Raw genomic sequence first — 21,551 nt, 5'->3', positions numbered from 1 at the left:
ATATTAGTAAACATGAACAATTATCTCCCAAATCTAAAAACTTGAGTGCTAAAACTTAAATGTGTGATCAAGTATAAAGTGTGAACATATAAGACAGTGATGTGACACAAGATGTTCTGTGACATTGAGAGCACTCAGGGGAATGTTCAGTGAGAAAGCTCAGACCTGCAACAATTGACCTTCTTCTGAAGAAAATGACATCACAACTTTGCGTTCTGTGTGAAGTATTCATTACATAGACAACTGTTTGTAAAAAAAATGTAGATGTGCAAATGAATGGCAGTGAATAAAGTCCTTTACTTCTCTGCTTTCTGGCTTTGAGTCGCTCATGTACACAAATGTTGATTGAACTTTCCGAGCCGGGGAAATGACATATTGGAATTGTTAATTGAGGTGGTGCTCCCCGTTACTTGTGTCCTATACATATTGTCCAGATCATCTCTGAAGTCAGCTGAATAGAACTAGTTATCATGTGCTTTAATTTATCCATCTACTCTATTCAGAATTGAGATACTTTGGGACTAATTCAAATCAATTCTCAAGTTAGTCAAAACAAGTCTCAAGTCTCAAGCCCATTTGGGTCAAGACAAGTCTCCATATTTAATTAAATGCTTGGCGGCTGTGGGATCAACTCTCTTTGCCAAAGTCACGCGCTTTGGATCTCCAACATCACATGATCCTCCTCCAGCAATGATTGATTTGATGATGTGTGGTTCTTGTATCTCCTTCCTCCTCTCTGGTGAATGAAGTATTGCCGGTCAGTGTGGTCGGTGGATGAGAACGTTCTAATTAGAGCAGGAATTCACTGTGAATTCAGTGTTCACTTTCTGTGTGCATGGTTACAGACGCAACGTGAGGTCAGTCTGTCCTCAGGCAAGGCGTGATATTCTGCCACTAATCTGCTGCACACCAGACGCGTTTAGTTAGACTAGGAGACGAATAGGATTGTCATGGGAAAAGTGGCCTCTTCTCAGAGGATCGGAGCAACCAATCGACTGACTGAAAGGAAATCTTAGGTCATCACTTCTCCCCGCCTCAGAATGTAGAAAACCCAACACTATTATTAATCCATGTGGAAGGATGTGTTAAAATGAGCCACTGTGACTCCAACTAAAACCTCAGACTGCTGTTCCTTTAAAGTACAGACTAAACCTTTCCTTTCATTACCTGCCAGTGCCCTCATGTCTCTTTATTGCATTATTATCTCCATCTATCTCTCTACCTCTATCATCGACTAACTTAGTGGGACATGTCAGGTTAGAATGCTGCTGGAGCCCTGCTGTTTGAATTAGATTTCCAGTCCAGAAAAGTGACTCTTGATCATTATTAAGCTCTCTTTTTTTCAGCAGGAGTCCAGCTTTCACACATGCCACACCTCAACTCATCACATACTGACACTCATTGCGTGTCTCTCCTCCTGAGAGCCATGTCACACTGATGCATTTCCACCATTCCTCATGCTAACTGCTAAAACCAAATAGAAAGTCATATGATACAGGCTTAGAGCACTGTTGTGTAAACCCTAACAAACTGTGTGTGTGTGACATACTTTAGTTTGACCACGTCTGCATGGCCACGGATGGCACACTTCACCCCGTTAGCTGTACACAGTAGCAGACTGGTTGGAGCAGAATGCAGTAGTTATTTGCTGGGAGGCTCATCATCAAAGCATCTGAAAGAGATAGTTTGGATTGTTTGCAGTGTGGTTGTATGAGGTACTTAACCATAGTCCGTGTATTAGTACAGTAGATGGCGGCCGGCACAGCCCGGTAACAGACAGGAGAACCAGCACAGGAGCAAAGCGATGTGCTGCTGTGGACCGATGCCCTTCAAAGCAGCTTAACTGTCCTAAAAGACATCTTAGAGGGTAACTTTGGTGTTGTTTTTATCACTGCACCCTGTTTTCTTAAAATGTCAAATGGGGACAACAATCTTTGAGGGAGAACACTGCAGTTGTTGAAACGGCCTGCAATGTAATGCATCCAGGCACGTCCACTAAAAGCGCTTCTTTTGTTGAATAAGGTGCCAGCTGGCTGAAGGGAGATCGACTGAAGTTTCCACTATATATGACAATGTAAAACTTGTGTTTTCTGTTTACAAAATTCAGATGTAGGCCGATAGAAAGCACAACTTACCCATGTTATATGTGATTACATCTCCAGCCTGGTCTCACTCCCAGTGCCCAGATGAGAGGTACGTGGTTTGTTTACATGACATAACGTAGCACATTGTGTTGAGGTTGTATCCCTCATTCAGCTTGACCTAATGTCGCATTTCATTTTGAAATCATCTACAATGATGTTGTGATTCCCGTCATGCGGTGCATTCAGTGTGAACGAGGCATTGAGCCGTGGAAGTGCCGCTTCTTTTTCACAATCACATATTAGTTTATATCTGTTCTTTCATAGTAAAAAAACCTGGTTAAAAACTATTTTTGGGCGGTGATCGTCTCAAGGTCTGCTCGAATGAATCCAATCCCCACACTTCCTTCTCCGATGTTGATGAGTGTCATAATGAAGACAACTAATTCAAACAAAAATGTAGCAAAATTCATTGGAGCTATCGGCCGCAGCTTGTGATAAAGCGTCTGGTATGACTTTAAGGATTCTAGTGGTACGGTCATTGGCATTAAACGATACCCAGCCCTACCCATGACATTGAAAACCTTTTAAGATAGCACTAAGCTACGCTTTCTGTACTCCAACTCAAGAAACTCTGACAAGACCGGTTTTTGCTGGCGGTTAAAAATGTCAAACATTGACACTTCATATCATGTGAGTCAGCTTGATTACATTCGGCTAAGCTCAGTATCAGAGTAATAATTGAGAGCAGGAAGTGTAAAAGATGACAGAGACAGAGGACATTGTGTTGGCATCAACATCCAGACTGATACAAACATGTACATGAGTTGCAGTTTATTTACTGTGGCTGCTGGATGTTTCCTCGTAGAACAATGAGAGGTTTCTTCCTCTTGAGCCTCAGCTAATGCACTCCCTGGCACCACACACGCTTTCTCCAACAACAATATTTCATTAGGAAGTGGGAGACCTCATTACACTCAGTCTTTGTTTATTGTTCTCTGCAGTAGCTGTGACTCTGAACATACTGTGGCTTGTTTAAATGAAAGTCTGGATGAAGCATATTAGGCAGAAGTGCCAGTGATCCACTAACATGGTCTCAAAGGATCTGTTTAGTTTCCACATATATTCCAGTTATTTTGGGGGATCCAGTTGAGAGAGATTGCATCTCACTCCTGGCATCACAATTTCATTACAATTCAATTTTTTTTTGTATAGCCCAAAATCACAAATTTGCCTCGGAGGGCTTTACAATCTGTACACATGTGAAATCCTCTGTCCAGGACCCTCACATCGGAACAGGAAAAGCTCCCCCAAAACAACCTTTAACGGGGAGAAAAGAGGAAGAAACCTGAGAGAGCAACAGAGGAGGATCCTCTATCAGGATGGACAGAAGTGTGATAGATGTCATGTGTACAGAATAAACAACATAACAGAGTTACAGCACATTCAATGTATATGACAGAAATGATTCATATAATGAGAGCAGTAAGTATAATAATGATGGAAACATTACAACTAATAATAATAACAGCAGCAGTGGATAAAGTAAAATAACAATGATAACAAAAGCAGCAATGGTATCGGCAAAGCAAGCAATGCGACTACTAATAGAAATGATATTAGCAGTGGGAGTCAGCAGGGCCACGGCAGACGAAGGACCAGGGTCCAGATGTAACCACGATCAGTGTATCCTAGGAAGTCCAAGCTTTTGGTCATAGTTCAATATTTATTATACTAATTTATGACAATTTCACACAAATTTCTGATTAAAAATGAAGTGATGACATTTTGAACAGACGTGGATGTAAACTGTAACATGACTGTACTATTTTACTGTTTTTGAAATATGTGCTTCATGTTGACCAAATGTGAATGTTTCATATCACCTAATAATGCAATAGATGTTTGTCCTCCACCTGTATCCAGCCGGGTTAGGGCTGGGTACCGACCGCATTAGAACAATACCGTGTCTGGAATGAAACAACATTTTACTACTTTCTCTGTAATAACACAACTGTAATTTTGGTTGTAAAAAATACGTTTTTTTTCCAACTTTATTATTCTGAACATTTTACAAACCAAAACACAAAAATAAACCCTTCCCTACCTCGTCTCCCCCTCCCAGCCCTGCCAGTCAGTCACACAGCATAGCGTGAGAGCGCTGTGGTGAGTGTCTGGAGGAAGCACATGTGAGACGCGTTGCCCCGGCCGGCTCTGCATTACAAATATTGCAGCGAGCGTTGTCCTTGTGGAGTTTTGAAAAGTGTAACCACACTTAGATCTGCTGGCTCCAAACTTAACGTTCATTTTTTACAATTTAATATCTATTGGAAAATCATGACCCATCCCTCCAAGCCAACGTATGCCTGGACCTTTAGCGAGGACTGAAAACAGCCCTGCGTTAAATCTGTACAGGGGTCTGCGTTGGTGGGGACGTTTTCTTTAAGGTACCGGTGAGACAACGACATATGATCCAGGAAGTCAAGTTGATTAGATGAATGTTTATCAAGGTTCATTAGATCGCAAAACACAACCGTTTGTGATGCACACAGACAGGAAAGTTATCACAAAGTTAACTACTAATTCATTTTGTCACAACCATCAGTTACTAGTAGAAATACAGCGTTCACGTTACAAAGTCATCCACCAGAAATAATAAGTAGGAGAGTAAAGATCCATCAATCTGGATCAATGTATCGATTCAATACGAAGTGAAAACATTGATACATATCATCATCTTAAGACACGCCTTTATTTTGAAATTCCCATAGCAGGTCTGTTTCATTATTTTGGTCCAAGTGCACCTCTGTCCTATGAATCCAAACCGTGCTAGTGGCGTTAGTGAGTGTGTGTGGTGTGCAGAGAGAGAGGTGACCTGCTGCCCTTCACCTGGGCTCTAATGTATCGGTGTTCGTCCAGGCCTCCTCTGTGTCTCCCCTCACGGTCAGGACGCCTCTGCTTCTGGCCGGAGGATCATTCCGTGACGGCCACAACAGGCCCGCTCAGTTGAACACACCCGGGTCCTGATTGCACGTGTTTGAGATCGGGTGCCAGTTATTACAGAGAGAGCTTAACATTTCTCCATCAACAAACGTGTATCGGGCTTGATCAGCTTTAGTTGGGTCAGGCTGAGTTTCTCACTTCAGTTTGTGGGGAAATGAAATTGTTGGTAAACTCTGGATTGAAGTCAGTTTTGGGGAAAAACAATCTCTTTCCCTTTAATGTCAGCAGCCAGTGGTCGTCACATGGCTTGTTTCCAGGCCTGCTGCATGTGTCAGTGGTGACATCTGGACCATGAGCCATAACCATCAGCGTACAGCTGTTGCTCCGTGTACCTGGGGGTCGGACGGCCATGCTGTCGGTGGGATGAAACAGGTACAGGGTTGTAATTAGGGCTCCACTCCCGCCGTCCCCCCTGGGCAGGCCACAGGGTTGCGGGGAGGGACTCCAGCTGAATTCCCCAAACACTCCTGGAACTGGAGCGCCTGCTCCTCCTCTTCATTACCCAGCAGTACCTCTGCTCCGCAGACATCCACAGGTCGGACTCAGGAGAGGCACGGCGTGGTGTTGGACTTCAGGGCATAAATGCATGTCACTCACCGTCAGCCTAACCTCAGCTGTGAATGGATGTGTTAGTGCATCATCCACAGCGCTGATGGAACATCATTAGGAGCAGTGAGACGGATGACAGAGTGGAAACCTGTGTTCACAGAAGGAGGTCTTGGTTAAAAGTTGGATTCATGCAGCTTTTGCAACATTCACTGTTATAATTCATCTGCCATTCATTTGTTGCCACTAGTGGTGCATAGTGGACAGTGGGTTTCACACTAGAAACATAAATAAAGATCCCCACACTGTAGCTCCCTTATGTGCCATCTATTAGCCACTGCTGTCTGTCTTCTATTGGTCCACCCTCAACAGGTTTTGGGTGTGCATTGTTTACAGTGGGTTTTGCAGCCAGTAGCTCAGAAACCAGTGAGATATTTTAGGAAAATATATTTCTAATTTGAGAGAGACGGTTTAACACGCCCCTTTTATCAGTTCCTGGTAGTAGAACACTATAGATGTCATCCATGTTCTGTCTACAGTCGCCCTGCCTTAATAGAGCATATAGGCAACCCTCCGTGTAGCATATACACCAAATAACCAGAACATGGTTATTCAAATGTCTTTGTTTGCTACAGAGAGCAGACTTTATGATGTCGTATTAATCTGTTCTATTAAAAGGTGTAGGGTTTATAAGGCCATGACAAACCTGGAAAAGTGAGAGGATCCACTGGACTCATCGTGTTGACCACCCCGCTGGCTTCAGTTATGTGTCCTGAATGTGTCCATCTCTTTCTATCGCCTCCGTCTGTACAGCACTTGTGACCTTCCTTTTTAATAAGATCAGGATTAAAAAATGAGACCCAACCCAGACAGTGTCAGAGGTCCAGAACTAACAGCTACAGAGCTATTAAGGACGCTGCCTGCTGTTTCATGCACCTCCTCACCTCGTCGACTCACACTGTGATAAGAGCTCTCATGAAGCAGAGGGAGAAGCTGGACTTGAAATGGAGATTTGCTGTTGGAATGGAGGGATTGTTTAGGGCAGGGACTGAGGAGCAGATTAAAGGTTTGCATGAACATATTCACTTTCAGTCGAGGAGTGTGTGTAGAAACACTTGCTCTGAGCTTTCCTACACCCACGTCCCAGTTCCTGTTGTTCCTCCAGCTTACTTGGGCGGCACTCGCTAAATGCTAGCTCCATGGACCACCAGGACTCCACAAGTATGCTGCTGCCCACCGCACAGCTATAATTACCTCCAACAATAAAAAAAAATAGAAGAAATTGACCAGTATTGGGTAGTTTTTCCCTTCGCTTTTATGGAAGGTTTTAATTTAGGCCTTTGCCTTGATGGTAGAAGCAGTTCATGCTGTGATCCGCCCATGCTCCGCCGTCTGCAGGCAGACAGATAGTAATGAAGCAGCTGTTGCCTTTCTCAGAGTGATGAGTAGCTGCTGTGGGCCTGAGGTGACCGGAGGTGATCCATATCACACATCTCACATCTCGCAAGAAGGTAAAGACAAAGTTTATGATCTGATGCCCAGCGAGTGTATCCTGGAAACAGGAGTTCAGTTGGGTGGCGTTAGAGCGGAGGTCTATAATGAATGACTCGGAAAACCTGTCACGGACCCCCGGCAGAGGTCCACAGACCCCACTTTGAGAATCCAATTTTGACAATTGGCATCGGTCTTTAGTGATAAACTTTAGTGAATAAAACAACGGCCTGGCAAGTGAAAACCCCTGTTAGTTTCATTATTCAGTGGCTCTATTTGATGCACACATGAAATCAGAGATGATCCTCTCTAAAAGCTTCATAAAGGAGCTGGAGGACAACTTGGAGGTGTGTCGGAAGCGGATGATCCCGGCCTCTCCTGGTAGTGGACTGTGAGTTTCAGACAAAGGACTAGTCCGTATCCCTCCATTGTGGTGCCAGGGTGCAGTCCAGGACACATAGAGCTGCCAACATGACGCCACAGTGGACCGTCTCTGAGCTAAAGACGCCCGTCTCTCATGTACACCACACCACTTTGTGAGAGTAGAACAGAGAGCCAGTCGGGGACTATCCTCTCTGTGTTTGTCATTGAGTGGATATTTTGGGGACGTTTTCTTAGATACCAGATGAAAGTGTGTTTGCCTCTTGGTTTAGTGACAGCAGTCTCTGGTATGGCAGGATGATGACTACGAGCCCTCTTCAGATCTCTGACCATGGTGTAGTCTCTCTGTGTTTTTGGCTTTCTTCATAGGATGTTATATCATATCGTCTGTTGTTGCCCAGTAGCACGATAATGAACTGCAGCTTTGTAATATTTCCAAGCTCACATGTACACCACAATGCCCCAGCAGCAGTCCTGTGTTAGTGCTGGTGAGTCCTCGGTTAGCTGGCTGATTGTATCTGTTCCAGTGCAGCCTCATCTAGACGGAAGTGAAGCGTGTAGTTCTGCTTTTGCCTTTTGTCGGGTCATTGTGGTGGAGCAGCCCTCTTGGTCCTACAGAGGGACGCTGTGAATAGTTTCCACCTCGCAGCTTTACACATCTGCTGCTGTGTTCAGTATAGGACTGTATTCTGTAGAGCTGATAATGTGCACTGAACATGACTTTATCCTTCAGTGACAATGATTGGCTCAACAGCAGTATACTTGCCTTTTTGCAGATTTTAGTTCTATATAAATAAGCTTTATTGTTAGGCTATTTCTGTGTATATTGTTGCTTTTTAAATGATGGCAGTTTTAAAACAAATGAAATACTTGGTTATTGTTGAATGTGGATCACAGAAGGGCAATTAGGCGCAGTATAATAAACCATGAAAAACACCAGACGTGCAGCTGTCGGCTCAGAAGAGACGCTCGGCGCCTCGTCACACTGCTGCTGTGTGTAGCAATTCTTTGCAATGGCATTCTATTGCAAAGAATTCATAAAATAATCGAATATGAACATATCAGTTGTGACGGTTGGTTGCCATCCCCTGCGGTTGGCTTGTGCATCGCAACATTGCAGTTATTGCGACAGCCCTAACTGTGCATACTGTGCTTTTGGTGCTGGTGACACTCGGAGAGAGTTGTCACATAAAACAAAGTCAGTATGTCTCACTTTGAAGAATGGGTCATCAGCAAATAGGATGGCTGCGGCAGGTCTTTTGGGTTCATGCTGACATGAAGAAAAGCCTGTATCCAGTGTTTTGGGGTGCGTTTGATAAGAGACACCATCGAGGTATTCTGCCACATGCTTGGCTGTATGCCCTCCTCAGGACAGGGTTAAGAAGAACAGAACCGGTAGATTACGGGGGTAATGGCACACATTTTCCGACAGGCTCTCCTGGAAGACGTTCGTACTGTTTCACTCGGTTCACATGAAAAGTGACAGAACTAGTTCAAATTCTAGTTGTCTTTGTGTTTGTGAGAACTGTGAGAAATCTTCATTTTTTTTTCCACGTTGTCTCAAGTCTGTTCTGTAATTGAGTCTAACAGTGCATATCTCCCATCTCTCCCCGGAGCCTGAGCTAAAGCAGACATCTGGATAGAGGGAACAAAGGGCCTTTTCTGCTCCCGGTCACCCAGTCCGGTCCAGTCCTCCGTGGACCCAAAGACACTCCTCCTTCAGCTGTGCTCTTAGCATGCTGGAGTAATAACGGCTCATATTCAGATAATGGCTCTTATCAAGGTCATCGACTCTTTATTGTGATGTGCAACACATCGTCTGGCCGGAGGTTTCATCACACTCCCATGTATACAATCAAGTTTAATAAAGTCAAGTTAAAACCAAAGATGCTTGTTTACCCAAATTAAAATAAATACACGTTTGTGCTGTCGGGGCCTATAAGTAGATTAGAAGTTTTGGCTGCTCTGCATTCCTGAACAAAATGTTACATTGTTTGCTAAAATGCCGGTTAGTTCTTCTAATGTTTGGATGTCATGATGACTCAGCAGAGAAGCTCTAATTTCTCCTCCTTTGAGAACAACTTTGTTGGCTGAACTAATGGAGCAGTGCGGCCAAATAATAGAAGATAAATATCAGACCACAGCACTAATCTTCCTGTTCGCAACTTATTTCAATTAAACCATCTAAAAAAGGCTGTTGTTTTAAAGTTTAACGTTGATACTGGATCACAGCTTAAATTGGACTTTAAAGCTTTGGTGCAACACAATTGAATTGAATCTAGGTTTAGAGTCAAAATGAAACTGACATTTAGATCATTTAATCTAAACCGGTTTTTAAGTTTGGTGCAACATGATTAAGTTCAGTTAAAACCGGATTTAATCAGGTTTAAAAATGAATCCTTGTCGGTGCAACCCAGCCTTAATGTCTTCATGTGTGACACATCATGTACACACTGCAGTGTAATAAATGTAGAAGCAGATCAACATGATGATCCTTCACTTTAAACTCTTTGGGTTTGATGGATACGGACTCAGAGGTAATGCTGTCATGGAAACAGCTAGTAGCTGAGGAAGGGTTAGTGTTACTCGGTCACATTTCAACCAGCTGCTCTGTGAACTGGGATTCCTGCCAATGTGTTGCATCATCGAGTCCAGCTATGACCTACCTGTGGAGTAGAGGAAATCAATAGTACATCCAACTGCCAAAGAGCTGATATACTGTCATCCAATGTTTTCCTTTTCGAGCTCGAGCTACTGAACATTCTGATTTCACACTGCTGTCGGATCAGCTGCTGCTCAGACTGGCTCAGTAGGTAACAGAAAAGGTCTTCTAGAGAAAGGATGGGTGGATGGATGCAGTTCAGACAGCGTAGAGCGACAGGGCTGCGTTCAGCGGTGTGATCAGCAACATGTCGGTGCTTGTGTCACATCCCTGAAGGCATTTCCCCATCAGAACACAGCCGGCTTACTCGCACGCTGCTGCTGCTGCTGCTGCGTCCTGCAAAGAGGTTTGGAAAAGTCAGCATGTTTGTTTTTTCTATTTGCTCAATTTCCAACCAAGGAAACAGGAAAATCAATTTGGACCTGGAATGTCTGTTTTTAGCAAAGATCGCATCTGTCAGCCAGCGTTCTCTGTGTTGATGTGCTAAATGAATGAAAAGGATATTGGTTTGTACTGTGTTCAATTGTCCTCTTCTAGGTTTGAAGCAATGATATGTCAGCTGTTAATGACTAACAAATCCAAGGAAAGCATTCATTTGCTTAGAAACATTTTGATTGCATGTGTTGGCAGGGAAAGGATTCCGTTATTTTAATTAACAGGTTTTGCATTCTTTATCTCCATTCTCCTGCTCACGGAGGAAAACGGTTGATTAAATGCTTTTACTCCACTACTAGTAGAAAGAAGCATTTGTGTCCTGGCCAGTTGAATTTGATGAGTATGAGCCCAGCATGGAGTGAGTGTGATCTCCTCTCTGTTTGGGAACACTGAGCCTGTTGTTCTGTGCTCATATCCTGCCTGCTGTCTTTCTAATATCCTGACCTGGCCCCGTTCAAGCTGCACCTTGTCTTTGTTTGGTGCCTCATCCAATGAATCCCGGCCCACACAACCTTCACCTGCTGACTCAGAATCAGTCCCGTCTGCTCTCCTCTCCAGAGGCGCTATATGTTTTAATGGCCGTTATATTTTTCACTCTCCTTGTTTGTTTATCATTAAAATAACCGGGCTGAGGCATTCCCAGACACACACAGTCTATTGTTGGCGTCACAGACTGTTACTGGAAAGGTTTCAGATAGAAACATAAATACATTTTATAGTTGAAACACAAACAGACATGAAATAACAGCTTCAGTGTAAATAAAGTCTGTAATTGGTTTGTGCTGCAGCAGCAACACTGTTTCAGACCAGTTAGGGCTGTTTGCTTCATATCGCTGTGGAAATCTGAAGTGCTGCTTCAGAATAAAGTTGCACAGTATAACGTTTCACATGCTTCACATTTTCTCACTCATCTTTAACTCAGTTTTGTTTGTAATTCTTGTATGTGCTTGACTGTAGAGGACATTTGTATTAAATACAGTCATTCCATGACCTTTTAAAGGAATGTGGTGCTGACAACAAATCAAGTACAGTACAACCAAGAACTGAACCTTGGTATTTCAGGCCAATCTGGGTCCATCCAGACTTCCTGTGTTTGGATGCTTTTTGGAAGCTTATCTCCTATGTCTCTCTTTCCTCTGCTTGTCTCCTATGACTCTCTTTCCTCTGCTTGTCTCCTATGTCTCTCTTTCCTCTGCTTGTCTCCTATGTCTCTCTTTCCTCTGCTTGTCTCCTATGTCTCTCTTTCCTCTGCTTGTCTCCTATGTCTCTCTTTCCTCTGCTTGTCTCCTATGTCTCTCTTTCCTCTGCTTGTCTCCTATGTCTCTCTTTCCTCTGCTTGTCTCCTATGTCTCTCTTTCCTCTGCTTGTCTCCTATGTCTCTCTTTCCTCTGCTTGCCTCCTCTCTTCTTTCTCCTCATCTGTCCCTGGGGTCTCCTTTCCTCGTCCATCCCAATGTTCCATCCATTTCCCCTCTCTGTCCATCAAGATAAACAAACACACAATTCACAATATTATCCCCATAATCATCAAATATGCTTAAAATGACACTTAAACATACAGGAATAACTTTACCAATATTTTCATTGTATCACAGATGATGAAGAACACAAACGCATCTTAAATAAGGTTAGCATAAATCATAAGGTCCCTGCTTAAATGAAGGATAAATAATAAAAACTATTATTGAGATGAATTCTTGGGGCATCATGTTTATTTCTGTTGCTTTAATTTGATATATTTTCAACACCTTGTTGTTCTGGATTAATCATCTAAAGAGTTTTTGTCCTATTTCATGCATGTTCATTTCCCAGACAAGCTGTATTTTGTAGTAAAGTACAAGAGCCAGTAGTTACATTTGAAGTACCGTATGAAAACTGAATTTCCCTCAACATGTTTCACAATGAAAGCCTTGTTAGGAAAAGCAGGGACTCTGTCCACTCAAACGCTACTGGGCTTTTAATTTGAAACGGATACAGGAAGTTTGTATTCATTTTTTTCAGAAATACCGAAGTTCTGCTTATCAACATGTACAAACAGTTAATCAAAGTACCCCATGTTTAGTTGGGGGGGCAGTGAGAATGAGTCAGCCAGTCCTCTGTGAACGCTCTCTTGCCTGATGTCCACTCGTCACATTATGTCCAGTAGACTGAGGTCTGACTCAGGCTCACCAGCAGTCCACTGCTTAGATGGCGAACATTGATGAAGTCGTCTGTTGTCACGATGCTGTTGATGGAACAACCACCTCCCATCACACACATCAATACAGACCTATTGTGGAGCTGTCTTAGGTGTGAGAAACTTTTCCTGAGTTGAGAAATGAGTTTGGACAGACCACCCTCGCTTACAAAAGAGCCAATTAGAGCAGCATAATGCCGTCTTCAATTAGATTTGCATGGCCCGCTCAGAGGCAGCCGCTGCCTATTGTCCTGCAGATTAAACACAGGCAGCGCAGCCTCAGGCCTCACTTCCCCTGCTTGCATGTTCTCTCCTTGTACCAAACATGCACACGTACACAGTCTGTTGTGCTGATGGCTTTCCTTTGCTGTGTGACTGGGGGCATCATTTAACACCACAACTTGTTTCTGTTTTTCATTTTGCACACATGGATTCAGTAAGTTTTTAATCATAAATGATGAAGAAGTACTCCACCAATTTAGAGTTGTGCTTTCACAAAGTTGTGGGACAGATTCATAGATATCCTGACTTTTGGCCCTTTATCATAAGGCCTCAAACTCTGAATAACTTGGTGCTATAAATTTGTAGTCTCCAAGCCAAGACTGAGATAACCCTGATTACATCACTATTACATCATCAGGGGTTGTTTTCTCCTACTAGACAAAAAACTGGTCCAGAGCAACAAAAGTGATGCTCGTTAGCCGGAGAGGTTGGAAGGAAGTAAAGCGGGTCGTCCACTAATCAGAAGGCTCCTCCAGGTCACATGTCCATGTGTTCAGCGGCAAGTTACTAAACCCCAAATTTCTCCTGAGGGCTGTGCCATTGGTGTGCGTGAGTGTGAATGATTAGTTTCGATCCGAATGAGCAGGTGGCACCTTGTATGGAAACCTGTGAAGCTAACATTAGCAGAGTACGTTAGCACATCGTTAACTAGCATTGGCTCTTCTATGCTATGCTAGCTACTGAAGATATACTGAATGTATACACATGCTGCTTTTGCTTTACAATGATTGGAACAGAGAAGATAGACTTACCCGGCTTTCCAGGAACAGTGTTATAATCAGAGCCATTCATAAATTGATCTGTTATAATTGCAGTCTGGTCTGGTTTTACCTGGTTATCAGAACATTAACCTGATTCAACTCCAGGAGACGCTGTATTTTGAGGAGCATTAAGAAGAGCATTAAAACACAACTCTGAAATACATAAATTGAGGAAACAATAGCAATCACAGATCACCTGTCCTGTGTTTTAGTATGTTAATTAGTGAACGCTGTAGTTGGTTCATGAAGACTTTTCTTCCAGGAGGATGTCCTGAGTGAGTCTTAAGACCTGCCTAGCGTGTAGCAGAGTGTGTATTTAGGGTCTGAACCTCTGTAATCACAGCACAGATCCTTCTCATGGACTTCAGTTGTGTCTATTGGTTTAGCATCTCCTTTCCCTTCAGATGACTTAATACTACGGTGTTGTTGCTATGATATTACTGTTTCTCTTGCTCTGCTTTGATTATTGTGTTTCGGTTGACTTGTTTGGCTTATAGTAGTGGAGACGTACGATGAAACTGAAAGCAGACGTAGGTCTGCAGTGTCTGATAGGGCTGTCACTGTCAAACAGTCAGGGACAAAACAAATTCAGAACTGACACGTACAGCTTCCTAACTTCTAATTTGAACACAACCCAAATAGCATGATACGCTCACCCGCCACGCACAATCTCCATTTGTTTGTTGGTGGTCAGAGAGCCTTACCTTTCAGTACACACACACATGTGTGCCTTGAGAATGTGGTGTGACCTGGCATTTTATATGGTGGTGAGTATCCTGAAAACCTTCACCGTTGCTCTTATAGACTGAATTTTGAGTTTGAACAGGTCCTTACAGTTCAAATATTGAGTTTTCTGAGTTAAAAAAAGCACAAGCCATTCCATGGATGGGTCTACTATAATGTGTTACAGTGCTTATTTAAAATGAGTTCAGTATTGGGGTAAAGATCTTAGAGCAGCCATCAGCTCATCTATTTAACTGATGTTTGAAATGAAGCACACAAGGCTTCAGCTCCCAGCTATCCCTTCTGACTTCCCTCTGCCTTTGTTAGAGAGCCTTTCGAGTCGGGGCAGTGCTGTTGTGAGGTTAATGACTGTGAAAGAATTGCACTAAGGAGTCATAAGTTGCAACGGTGACCACAAAAGTAGAGGTCAGGTAATTAGGCCGGGTCCTAATGATGGTGAAGCCACAGGAGAGAGCCTTAAACATCCTGACCAATTGGCTGTCAGCTGATGACCAGTGGTGTTACCCTGCTGGATACAGTCTGAGCCAACAACTGAACTAGCTAAAAGCAAACTGCTGGGAGGGAAACTACTCCGTTTGTCCCAATATAACAAATGCAGACAAAGGTCTGGGGCAGTAACTGGAAGCTTATCTGACTATAAAGAGAAAGAATCTCCGTCTGTCTGTGTGGCCTATCTCGAGAACCGTTCCTCCCATCGGCTTCACACTTGGCCGGTGTATTGCTGAGGACCTCATGGAGTGCTCTGTTGAATTTGGTGCAGTTTGGACAAGCAACACCTTCAGTATTAATAAACTTTGAATAAACTAACAAACTCTGCAGACTCATTTTTGCTGCTGGATATACTAACGTTGCAAAGTAAAAGTATTTTGTGGTAATAAGCAATCGGACTAATGGGATTTTGTCCAATAGGTTCTTTTTCAGACTGTTGGGGTATCAGAATAATGGGCCTTCAGACAATTGGCATGGCACCCAGTCCTCAACTCCCAGGAATTTTGTTCATAAAGTTCAGCAGTCAAATTCTCAATTTTAAAGCATTTATAGAGCCAAGTCAACAATTATGATTAATTATGAATAAGTATGGTTGATCAGAATACTTGCTAACCTCCAGATATCATAGCCTAAATGATGCTGATACACCACCCTGAGTTTATTAAAAAAGTTGTGAGACGAGGCAGAGGAGCCGTCACTCACATTAACTGTCAGATAAAGGTACAGGCAGTTTTGGGGGTTTGAAAGAATGGCACAAATTAATTTATGTTCGTTGTTGCACATGCAATGACCCGGTTTGAGATAAAGGCTGACCCTTCACCTCTAAAGGCGCGGCTTGGCTCAAGACTTCCATTAATGACAAGGTTACAGTGTGTTTTGATTGGCTGAGGAATGCGAGCTAAAGGCATGGAAAAGCAAAGAGTTGCTCAGGCAGTTCCTGTGATCGTACGCAGCTTCAGGTATCATTTTCCATCGCTCTCAGGCCTGTCCTGTCTTATTCCCTGTAAGGCCTTTCCCTGGGGATCAGGCTTGTGGCTGCATTCCAGAGCCGTCCTCTCAAATTAGACTTTCTAGAGGCTGCAGCCGTTCTGATGCTCCCTTCATTGGGAGGCAACACACACAAACCCTGCCTTCTTGACCACGGTTGAGATCCTGCCCACAGCTCCAAAGCAAGTTTACACTTTTAGCCTCCTGCGATTTGAGGAACAGTAGTTTTGTAAAACTCCAGCAGGTAAACACTCACTTACTTGTTGCCAGCAGTGGACTGTGCAGTTGTTGCTGAACAACACACTCCTTCAGGCCAATCGTGACATCCGATAATCTTAGTTGGAGCCAATATCAATACGGTAACCGATGATTATCTTGCAAAGGGAAAAATGTGTAGAGGAAAGTTTATCATATTAATGATACAATAATCAATTTTTCTAAAACAACACCAATGTTTAGAGAGGCTTTACCATCCCGAGAATAAAGACTATTCTTTTTTGACTTTATCTCCTACATGACAAACATAAAAGCTACAAAACCCTTTGAATCAGGTTACATACTGTTGGATTTCCTAAAGCCCTTGGACTGCATTGTCAATAGAGTGTTCAAACCTTCGACAGTAAACTGGCTAACAGCTCTATGTTATCCTCCTCCCTCTGCTGCTGATGTGAAGACCAACTGCCGACCGGTCCTGCTGGTAGTAATGAGGCACTGGTTGGTCTCAGTCAAGTCCACAAGAATTCAACTTATTTTCAGAAACATGGCTAATTAGGCTTTTTTTGGTACGTTTTTTGCTCTTACATAGCAATTCACTATTAGCACAAGATGCTCCATATGTAGAGGAAACGGGTCATTTGGGCTACCTGCTGGCAGCAGAAGTGTGGCTTTAGAGGTACGAAGTCATTTAGAAATGAATATAAATCTGGATTAATGCTTCAGTTAAGGACTGTAACTGATAGAAAAGTTGTGAAATAGTGTTTTTAATTGTGCTTGGCATGAAATCTTGGCTCCTCACACTCACAATGTCAAGTTCCCCGAGTTTGAGCAACAATCAATGCCCAAAGCGTTTGGTAATGAAAGTAGATGGTACAAATTGATTACCTGCTGCTGTCGTCATATTTCTTTTGAAGAACTTTGGTCGTCTCTAGTTGCTCTAATGATCAAACACCTCGGTGCCCACCAGCTGCGGGAAATTGTTATAAACCAAACCTGATCAAAATAATTCCATTTCAGGTGGAGTGGTTCTACGGGGAATGTTACCTGGTCAAGAACAGGCTTTCAGGATCCCAAACATCTTTCTGAAAGGATGATCATCTGTGTTAAACTGTGTTGGAAATGTTCTGGTTTTGTATCTGTGTAAAGTAGTTATTGCCACATCATTTTTATCCACCAAAAAACGCCACTGTTGGCCACTGAGTAGACGGGGAGGTGAAGTTTATGTTCCAGTTGTTCAACTGGCATTTGATAAATTGCTCATACGGTCTTCCTTACTGGCAGATCTTGTTGCATTGATGATTGAGTAAAATACAACCTCATGTTTGTTCCATTCTCTACGCTTAAGCAACTGCTCTGAACGCACTTTTTGGGTGGGCTGCCGAATATCCTGTAGAAACACTTTCATGGAACGTTTAATGAAGCCCTGTGGCTCAACTGACTGGTACTTACTGCAAGGTGCTTATCATGTTCTCGCAACATCATGGGTCTGAGTGCAGCTGGGAACAGAAATTGCTGGTCATACCTGTACCTTCATCTGTCATTAGTAAGCTGCGTGGTTCGGGGCAGACATGGCATTTCCATTTCAATGAGCATGTGTAACATCCAAATGAACATGGCCTCAGTGGCACTAACACAATCCATCTCTTGTCTCCACAGATGCAGCAGCTCTTCTATGAGAACTATGAACCAAATAAGAAGGGCTACATACGAGACCTCCACAACAGCAAGATCCATCGAGCCATCACCCTCCACCCCAACAAGAACCCTGCTTACCAGTATCGCCTACACAGCTACATGCTCAGCCGGAAGATCGCAGACCTGCGCCACAGAACCATTCAGCTCCACCGGGAGATCGTTCAGATGGGACGCTACGGAGCGAATGAGCCCAGCCGAGAGGACCTCCAGCTTGGCATGCCACCTTCATTCATGCGCTTCCACCCACGGCAGAGAGAGGAGGTCCTGGAGTGGGAGTTCCTGACAGGGAAGTACCTGTTCTCATCTTCTGACAGTCAGCCGCCCCGCCGCGGGATGGATTCCTCCCAAAGGCAAGCCCTGGAGGACATCATCATGCAAGTGATGGAGATGATCAATGCCAATGCCAAGACACGAGGGCGGGTCATTGACTTCAAAGAAATCCAGTATGGCTACCGGAGAGTCAATCCCTTATACGGGGCAGAGTATGTGCTCGATCTGCTGCTGTTGTACAAGAAGCACAAAGGAAAGACCATGACAGTTCCTGTGAGGAGGCACGCCTACCTGCAGCAGACCTTCAGCCAGATCCAGTTCAGAGAGGAGGGGGAGATGGATGCCAGAGCTCTGGCCAGCCATATCAACAAGGATTCAGACTCCCTCTCATTTCTGTCCAATTCCCTCAAGATGCTGGTGCCCTTCAAGCTGGCCACCTCTGGCCAGGACCAGAGGGAACCAAAAGAGAAGAAAGTCAACATCTTGGTACCTCTGTCCGGGCGCTATGACATCTTTGTGCGTTTCATGTCTAACTATGAACGAGTTTGTCTGATCCCAAACCAGAACGTCAAGCTACTGATCCTGCTCTTTAGCACAGACAACAACACAGAGCGGGTCAAGCAGGTGGAGCTGATGAGGGAGTATCACATGAAGTATCCTCGGGCCGAGATGGAGATAAAGCCCGTCACCGGCTCCTTCTCCAGAGCTCTGGCTTTGGAAGTGGGTTCCTTGCACTTCTCCAATGATTCACTGCTCTTCTACTGTGACGTGGACCTGCTCTTCACCAGTGACTTCCTCAAGCGATGTCGGACCAATACAGCTCTGGGAGAGCAAACCTACTTCCCCATCATCTTCAGCCAGTACGACCCCAAGGTGGTGTACGCTGGGAAGGTCCCTAGCAACAACCACTACGTCTTTACCTCCAAGACTGGTCTGTGGAGGAACTACGGCTTTGGGATCGTCTGTGTCTACAAGGGGGACTTGGTTCAAGCTGGAGGCTTTGATACCTCCATACAGGGGTGGGGATTGGAGGACGTGGACCTTTTTAATAAATTTGTCCAGTCAGGGATTAAGTTGTTCAGAAGCACAGACACAGGGATAGTGCACGTTCACCACCCCGTCATATGTGACCCAAACCTGGAGGCAAAGCAATATAAGATGTGTCTGGGCTCCAAGGCCTCGTCGCACGGCTCCACCCAGCAGCTGGCCGAGCTCTGGCTGGAGAAGAACGACCACGGCTTCAGGGGACTGGCCAGCAATAACGGCTCAGTTAGGACAGCGTGAGAAAAGCCGGGCTGCGGACTGTCATAAACTGAAAGGTGAACCCGGTCTGTGCTCACTTCTCACTGCGTGGTGTTTTCACTACCTAATTTATTTTTTACTGAAACTAAAGACTTCACATGGATATATTTTGAAAATATGTCTTTTTTTTAAGGAAAATATAAAAGAAACGCCACGATGAACAAGTCATATGGACAGTCTGGATTCTAGTACAGAATTACATAATTGATTAATGATCAAAGAAATATTTAGTGAGCCTGATTACAGCAAGGGCCCGAGGCCCCTCTGGTATCTGCCTAATGGAGCCCGCCGTCATGGTCCTTGAATATTCCTTTGGTCTTGGTGTCCACGTACTCTCAGACCATCAGTGCTCCAAATAGAACTCAACTCTTGATTGTGAATGTTTACAAAAGACTGATTGTCAACAACATTTTATCAATGACAAAACTCAGATCACAGCTATCTCGGTGGCCGTGGTTCCGCTCGTCTGTTCAATGTGACTTGTGTCATCCCATCACACCCGGACGCATTAACGTGTCAAGTCCGTACACTCTGAGATCGGATCCTGCTCTCATTGGAAGCCCGTCAGCCAGACCACGTGCTGAGGAAGGCCTGGCTCGCATTGAGTTCAGATGTCAGTGTGTGTGCGGACACACTCCAGACAGTTCATCAAACATAGGTCTCCACATCATCTCCCGAGGAGAGATAAGGAAGAGAGGAGGAGAACCGGGCTGGAGCCCAGCTGAGACCTGCTGTCTGAGTCCTGTTAACTTACTGCTGATGAAAACGCGTGTCCTGAAGTCTCCTAATACTGTAGGGAGGAAGAGTAAGCAGGCAGACATAGCAGGGGACTTTTATTTTGAAAAATGTGCAGGAAATGAAATTGTTTTATTCATCGTTTTAGAGCCGCCTCCTTTTGACCACAAAATGTATCCGATCAGATCAGGCAGGTCACACTGAAGCGTGGACATGTGCACACAGCGGAGTTGACCTGGTGCATCCGATGACTAAAGTCACATTGATAAGACAAGTGTAACCACGGCCTATGATTGCTACGGGCCATTTCATCACATTCTTTCATTCACAGTGGTTTTCTTCCATTAGCTTTTATGGGTTTTGGTAATATGACACAACACTGTTATTGTTTCTCCTGGATTTTTTTATTTTAATTTTTAATTTCTGTGAACCCAACTGCTGGATTTTATATCTGCAACTGATCTTTTGCTGTCTTATTTATTGAATTTTGCAGGCTTCACTTCTTCTCTCTGACTGTTGAGCTGTTTATAATGAAAAGATTGTATCACCAAGTCAGATGTGGGATGACTTTTTTTCCTCATGTTGCTTTTCTTAAACTCATTATCACCAAAGAGTTTTGCACAGTCTGCTTTAGGTATCATGTTGCCTCTGTGTGCGTGCGTGCGTGTGTGCGTGTGTGTGTGTGTGTGTGTGTGCGTGCGTGTTTGCGTGGGTGGGTGGGTGTTGTTTTGCAGGCACAAACATGAAACTGACTGTATAATGGAGAGTAAACACAAAAGCTCGATCTATCCCAGGCCTTTGTGATGGTGAAGGGGGAACCAGCCTGGCCTTTTAATTCCAGCGGGTTGAAATGGGAGCAGCGCTCTGGTCGGCCAGCTCCAGTCAGACGTCGCTGTCTCTTTTTTTATAAATGACTTTTCTTTTATGTTGACATAAAGTGTTGTGGCTGGTCCCGGCCTACAGAGGCGTGGCTCCCATGCTGATTCCATTGAGCTGTGATGTGAAGCCCCACATCGTCTGGTCGTTGTGTTCCAGGTCTGAGGGCAGAACATTGCCTCAGTGACGGGGGCCTCTCTGTCCTGCTCCTGCCTGTGTTGTGCATAGGCAGGTACTGTACGTTGTAGCACTCCATCGGGTTGATGCTCCTCTTTCAGCATGAATGGCTGATGACTGTGTTGTCATTATAGTGTTTTTTTTTTTTTTTTTCTTGGATTTCTTTTGTAATTTTTGTTCTTTCAACTCTGTCCAACTGGGCAAGGTTTTCTATTTAAGAAGAAATAAAATGGGGGAAAAGTA

General features: G+C 44.0%; 1 protein-coding gene across 1 annotated transcript in view; it reads left to right on the top strand.

Annotated features, from left to right (window-relative positions):
* The window catches only part of chsy1 (chondroitin sulfate synthase 1), a 42,141-nt gene extending 20,590 nt beyond the window's left edge, over positions 1 to 21,551 (top strand). The window contains exon 4 of the mRNA XM_079161763.1: positions 17,910 to 21,551. Within this exon, the coding sequence (XP_079017889.1) occupies positions 17,910 to 19,502 (1,593 nt within the window). The 3' untranslated portion in view covers positions 19,503 to 21,551. The remainder of the gene's footprint in view (positions 1 to 17,909) is intronic.

The sequence above is a fragment of the Pholis gunnellus genome (genome assembly GCF_910591455.1).
Source record: "Pholis gunnellus genome assembly, chromosome: 1".
Taxonomy (NCBI): Eukaryota; Metazoa; Chordata; class Actinopteri; order Perciformes; family Pholidae; genus Pholis; species Pholis gunnellus.
This window is presented reverse-complemented; position numbering and strand designations above follow the sequence as displayed.